This window comes from Phaethon lepturus, unplaced genomic scaffold (assembly GCF_000687285.1).
Source record: "Phaethon lepturus isolate BGI_N335 unplaced genomic scaffold, ASM68728v1 scaffold5144, whole genome shotgun sequence".
Taxonomy (NCBI): domain Eukaryota; kingdom Metazoa; phylum Chordata; class Aves; order Phaethontiformes; family Phaethontidae; genus Phaethon; species Phaethon lepturus.
In genome coordinates, this window is record NW_010532537.1 from 687 (window position 1) to 7,570 (window position 6,884).

The following is a 6,884-nucleotide window of genomic DNA, read 5'->3' on the forward strand; positions in this document are numbered from 1 at the left end:
TCTTAGTGAGTGGAGAGTCCATGGAGCCAGCTTTAAACTAAGTTTTGGCACCAATAACAAATTAACTATAGGACTGTGGAGCTCAGTAGGACTGAGAAATCAGCCACAAGGAATTTGATACTGTGCAACTACACAGCCACTGTTTGTGGCACATACAGTCTATGCCAAAGTTCATCAGTTCTAAAATAGGATGATAATAATTTGATACAGAATATTTTCCTAACAGTTTTCAGTTGAGTTCAAACCAGAATTAATTTGTGGAACACCTGAAGTTTGTAATATATATGAAGAATCCAAGTATGCCGTAAAATAGTACTTGTGGCCTTATTAGAACAAGTTAATCACTAAGACTTATAAACTATGAAATTAGTAAGTCTACATTTGTTTACCCATGCATTAGTAGTTGTTTAGCTTAAAAAGTCATCTGTGTGAATCAACATAAATCCCTACTAGGACATTTGCACATTGATTTAAAACTGATTCTGCTAACTTAAAGGGTTGAGCAGTGCAAAACTAAAATAAATCATGTTTAAATCCTAGCATTATCTTTGGAAAAGCTGTGTATGTTTCAGTAAGCCAATATGAAATTATACTCTTCCTTAGGCAGGTATATAGATGAGGTCTAATTTGTACAGTATTGTTTTGTCCACTGTTATTATAATACAGTTGAAAATCTCAGCAGAACTTTTTCTCAAAGGTAACAAGCCCCCAGCAATGTTGCCAAAGCGTGCAGAATACATGCTGAAGGATATAAAAAGGATGGCAAAATACTACCAAGTGCCTGTACAAATTTCAGAAGATGACTTCCAACGTGTACTGGGTACAGGTAAGTAAGAGGCTTAGCTTAGCTGGTCTCTTTCAACTCAAGCACTTCTGGTTCAAGTTCTCCGTAACAGTAAAGGTAAAGATTAATTCCCTGTCCACAGACTCTTCCTGTATCTGTGAGCAATATGAAGTATGTGCATTTTTAACCATAAAAGGAACTTCTGGAGAAATATGCTTGTGAATGTTAATAGCATGGAAGATACTGTGAATCAACATCAGCTTTACTGTTTGGGGACTGTTACAGAGAAGATGATACTGTTCTTAGGTAGCACTTGTGCAGACCATATCTGTTCCTGATCCTGTGCCTTGTTTCAGTATGTTTCTCTGTCTCCCCATTAATCCTAGGCAGTCTTGGGGCCATGCGTTTTATCACAGCCATTGATATGACACAACCACAATACTTGGAACCCTTATCTAGGGAGTTCTGGATACGTTTTTGGTCACAGGTCAGTATTTTATGAAGCCTACTTCTCAATCCTTTCTCAGTCACCCTTCCTGTCCCACTTTGTTCAAATGTGGAATTTGAGCAAGAGAAAGGAAATATCTTTTAACAAAAAGTCATAGCAGGAAACTTAAGGTCATAGTGGTTCAGAGGCCATTACAAGAAAAGAACTAGCTCATAGTCAGCTTTATTTGCCTTCTTTTAGGTATGTATGGTGAATCCTTATGAGCTGAGTGGTTCACTAGTTCATATCAGAAAGGACTTAATACATTTCTACATTAGGTGACTTAAAACTTTTTCTGAGGAAATTTCTCCAGCAACTAGTATTGTTTTTATTTCTATTTTCTTAGAAAACGTGGTTCTCAAGTCCAGAGCTGAGCTTTTGTTCTTAAGTACTGAATTACTTATTTTATTCTTTTACCAGCGTGAAGATATCAGTCAGCCGGAGAATATATTGGCTGTAAGTGTCTCCTTTTTGTTGGTGCTTCTGTGTTTCTGATACAGATTCTTATTTATGGCTTGAATCAGTAATAGACTTGAAGACAGCTTAGTCAAATACTCACTTGGAGTTTTGAAAATTTTCATCTAGAAAATTTTCCCTAGCAGCTCTGTTTAGAATGATTGGGTTTTATTTTGGTCATGCTTTAAATGACACTCAGAACCAGAGTCTCCTTTTTTGTTAATTCACATGGCGAGATGGACAATGAATTATCTTAAGAGTAGTGAAAGTATGAACAGTCTCCAGAATACATTGAGGTTTTGCTGCTATATGAAATCCTCAGGTGAAATGCAACACTCTGGGGAAGTTGACTTTCCTTGGAATGATGGAGCCAGGCTTTATTATTAAGTTCAGTGCCATATTGCCCTTTTACATGCTTAGAAATTACACTCTTTTGATGTATTTCCTTTTGCTCTTTAGATTTTGTTTAGTACAGTAAAAGCTGTAATGGCATGTAAGTTACTACACCATGAGATCCTGTTTAAGGGCTCTCATTTCTACATTGTTTTTTTTTTTTAAGTTCTTGGAATGTGAAGAAAAGAGAGGAATTGTCCATGACTAGCCCCTCCTATCCAACATCCCCATTTGAAACCTGAAACTTGCAGTCTTCCCCGGAGTCCAGTCCTTGCACTTCAGCTCCATCTAAGTGTACCTCTTTCAGTAGAATTTCAGCAAACGTTTCCATTTTGCCTTTACAAGAGGCAAGATTTGAAGGATGTTATTAAACTGTGGTGTGTTAACCCTGGTAGGCAGCTAAACACCACGCAGGTCCTTGCTCACTTCCCCACACTGCCCAGTGGGACAGGGGAAGAGGAAAAGAAGAATAAAAGCAAGAAAACTTGTGGGTTGAGATAAAATTGTTTAATAAGCAAAGGAGAAGTGGAAGGAGAAAGAAAACAAAAGATGCAAAGGAGAAAGAAAACAAGTGATGCAAAGGCAGTCACTCGCCACCTCCCATGGGTAGACTGATGCCCAGACAATTCCCAAGCAAAAGGTGGCTAACCTCCCTAAACTCCCTTCTCATTGCATGATGTTTTAAGGCATGGAATATCTCTTTGGTTGGTTTGGGTCATCTGCCTTGTATGTGTCCTCTCCCAACCTCTTGCACACCCACAATCTGTTCATGGGGTGGGGGCAGGGAGAGGGAGAAACAGAGAGGGCCTTGACACTGTGCAAACACCATTCAACAATAGCTAAAACATTAGTGTGTTATCAAATCAGCATTGGTTTGGTCACAGATCTAAAACACAGAACCACAGGAGCTGCTGTGAAGAAAACTAACTCCATCCCAGCCAGACCCAGTATATAAATATACACAGAAAGTCCTCACATAGTCTGAATGCATCATTATTTAAATAAAGCAAGGACATGCAGAACTTCAGAGAAACAAACTTCATACTCAAAAAGATCTCTGTGTCACTGTTTGGCAGTATATGCGTATCCCCCTTTGTTCAGCAAGGCAGAGAGGGAGGCAGCTCCTTGTTTGCTTGTGTCTGTCTTCATTCACTCCTGCAGCAAAGTACTAGACTTTCCTCTCTTCTGGAAATACGCTATCCAAAGGTGGGTGAGTGGTCCCAGCCCTTTCATCTGAGTCTTTATAGGTGAATTTATTTTACACATCAATTGGAAAAATGGAATTTTGTTTACTTCATACAGTTCCTTAGTATTTTTTTACTTCTTTTTTTAGTCAGCAGTAACTTCACATAAATTACTATAGAAGTGATGTATAGTCTTTGAATCCTGTTGCAGTCAACTTAAATAACCCTTCTGCCCTAACATCGTGAGGACCAGATACTACATCTCTGTAAATATTGCCGTCTAAACATTGTGGCTACCAAGCATACACAGCATTTTGTTCTAGTCCAGTGCTACACTTGTTTATCTCCTGTTCAAGCAGAGTCAAAAAGAGCTCCTAATCTCCCTGATGTGGAAGTAGGAGAAGGTAGAGGAAAATACGGATGCTAAATGAAAAAGTGATTGAGAGGAAAAAAAAAAAGGAAAAAATCATTAACACCTGCATGTGCAGGATTACTGGTCTCTGCAATACTGTAAGTGTTTTTTAATATTTTTTTTTTAAAATGGCATGTCATTCAGTAGATGGCATGGAAGTTAACATCTTTTGTGAAATACTTTATTAAAATAGGTACTTGTAGCTTCGATGTTACCTGGTAAACATTGGACCTTTACTTTTGGCCACTTTATCTTGTTCCTGTATGGGAGAGCCACAGAGGAAGCTAAAAAGGTATAGCAATAACACTAGTAACTTTAACCTCTGTGAGTTATAGTCTCTTTCATGCAGTATCACTTATAGATCCTGTGTGGCCACATTAGTCATAAAAACTGTTTTTGTCTTGGCAGGCTTGTATAGTAAGATTTTTCTTTTTCAGAACAACTTTTTTTTTTAAGTTACCCGGTAAGTCATTGGATCAGAGGTTAAACTTAGTATTTCTCTTTTTTTTTTCCTTTCTTTTTTATTTTGTTCAGGAACTCCTGAAAAAAAGTGCGTATGTGGGGCTTGGAAGTTTAAAATATCCCTTCTACTTTGTATCTGAGAGTTGATAAATGATGAATGGGTTGGGAATACAGCAAGACAGATGTACAAGAAGTGCTTCAAGGGTATTTTGTAATTTTTTTGGTAATAGACCTTGGGTGATAATACTGAAGATTAAATTAATTGGACCATAGTAGGAATTAGAATATTTAGGACTAGAGTACTCTTAATTATATCATCTTTTCTCAGGTTGCTGGACAGGCTGGGCTATCATCAGAGCTCTCCCAGAAGCTACTTGAAATGATTTCATCCCCTGCAGTGAAGAACCGCCTGAGAGAGACAACAGAGGAAGCAATAAAATATGGGGTGAGATGTTTCCAATGCCATTTGTCATCACAGCTATGCATTCCTTCCCTATTAAGAATACTGGGAAGCAAGGAACAATGAAGGTGATGATTAGAAAGCACTATAAGTGCTTTCTTAGCACTATAGAAAGCAAAGTGGTCTTTGCTTTTTGAACATGTGAAAGCTAATTCGCTGTTGTTGGTAGTTTATCTCATTGTCAGGTTGCTTTTTTTGCTCCTTCAAAAGGGGCATACAGGCTCTGGAGAGTCATCGTTAAGAATGAAGATAGTAAAAAGAAGGGGAGGGAAAAAAAGTTGAAGTTTTTGCTTTTTATTCCTGCAGATTGATCATGTGTCTGCAAAAATTTCTCTCATTATAACATTCTCTGTTTATCTCCATGGTGTAAATAGGCATTTGGGATGCCTGCTGTTGTGGCACATTTTAATGGGGAACCTCATCTCTTTTTTGGCTCTGATCGTTTAGAGCTGCTAGGCAGCATTATGGGTGAGTATACCTAATAACATCACTTTTGGTTTCATGCTTTCACCCTCTTTTAATGAAATATGTAATACAGCTAAATAAAACACTCTTAACACCTTTCAAATATTAAATAATATTGGTTATCCTTCTCATGGGCTGAAACTGCTGACTGGAATGTATCTCAGTATATGTAGAGTGACCAAAGATGTAGCCCTTTTCCAAACAAGAAATAACTTGAGTTCTCCATCCCTTTTTTTGGTACGTTTCAAGGCTTTGTGTGCCACATGCCATTCTCAAATTACTACTGAAACTTAGTTTTCAAAATGTTCATATTTAACCTTTTGGTACTGGGCATTAGGTCTTGACTAAGATTAAGACTATGGCTGATACTGCTTTTTCTGGTAGTTTTGACAGTTTTATATCTGTTCCTTCTTAATAAAAAGCATATTATCCCAGCTCCCCAATCCATAACTTGCAATTACCTAACTACACAACTTTATAACAGAAATTCCTATATTGACCATCCTTCATACAAACTTTAAATTTTTTAAGAGACTTCGATAGATTGTGATAACTAATAAAACCTGCTTTTACATGAGTTAGAGGACATTTGACTATTGGGCACTAGGGAGAGTTTGTCACTAGAACGAGTTATGCACCTAACTAGCTCTGATGCATTTGTTGAAAATTTTCAGCAGAAAATCTAAATTAATGTAAATTAAAACTAGTCATAGGCATAAACAGAAGGGGATTTTTTTGTCACTAATGATAGTCACTAATCCTAACTGGAATGTCATGGCCTGGTTTCTAGTCTCAACTCCAAGGACTTCAACAGATTTTCCTTTTGTTTCTCTGACTACCCAGCCTTCCACCCTGTTTCTCTTCTTACCCCCAGCCCCTCAGAAAAGGAGTCCTAAAAATAACTGGCTTCGTCCTCATGTGGAGTGCCACAGACCTGTAGAATCTCTCATCTGTGACAGAGGAAAATAATTCTTCTATACAGCTTCAGTTGTAACTAGACAGTGAAAGATTTATGGAGCTGGCTGAAACATGCCAGACAAGATATAAATCTGTATTTCATCATCAGTAGTTATCCTTCAAAAGAGGAGTAGGAACAGTCATCCTACTGCAGAAGTGTGACTGGACAATCACTTCTATGTATTACATTTTAACTTTCTCTTTTGTGCTGGTTTGTCTTGCAGGTGAAAAATGGCTGGGACCAGTTCCATCAGTTCCAAGACCCAAGATGTGAAAAGTCCTGAGGAAATACATAAGAGTGAAAATACATATGTACATGGTCAGTCTTCAGTGATTATCTGGATGTATCCAATTTTATGGAGAGATGGCTTTCTTGTCCTTAACAGCTAACTTCACAGCTCAGTCTCATCACTAATTACAAAGAAGTTCAAGGGTTGCCAGTATTACCAGTATGGTGAGGTCTTTACGAATACAGATGTGCTTCTTTTCTTTCAACAGATTAATGATTAAAATTAAAGAGTAAATATTTAACTTCTTGCAGATTAAACATTCTTCTTTCCTGATTAGTTGTCTTTCTCTTACTCTACAACCATGAGGCGTTTATAAAAAACACAGCAATTGTTGTTATGGGACTGTGTCTCTGGGTTTCTCATATGTTCCTGCCTGTCATTTAGAAACACACACACAACAGCCTAAGAGAAGCTGGCCACATCCTCCTTTTATTTTAAGTCCAAGATGATACTATGTAGACAGTAGAAGCACAAGACAAGATATTCATGCTGCCTTTTACTCTCCAGCATGGCAATTGGAGGGGACATGAGAGA

The 6,884-nt window shown here is 37.7% G+C and overlaps 1 protein-coding gene across 1 annotated transcript in view; it reads left to right on the forward strand.

The window, feature by feature from the left end:
• The window catches only part of GSTK1 (glutathione S-transferase kappa 1), a gene marked incomplete at its 5' end in the record, with an annotated part of 6,478 nt that extends 144 nt beyond the window's left edge, over window positions 1–6,334 (forward strand). Inside the window, 6 exons of the mRNA XM_010284858.1 lie at window positions 698–826; window positions 1,171–1,271; window positions 1,692–1,727; window positions 4,507–4,623; window positions 5,013–5,106; window positions 6,285–6,334. Of these exons, the coding sequence (XP_010283160.1) occupies window positions 698–826; window positions 1,171–1,271; window positions 1,692–1,727; window positions 4,507–4,623; window positions 5,013–5,106; window positions 6,285–6,334 (527 nt within the window). The remainder of the gene's footprint in view (window positions 1–697; window positions 827–1,170; window positions 1,272–1,691; window positions 1,728–4,506; window positions 4,624–5,012; window positions 5,107–6,284) is intronic.
• Window positions 6,335–6,884: the final 550 nt, after the last annotated feature.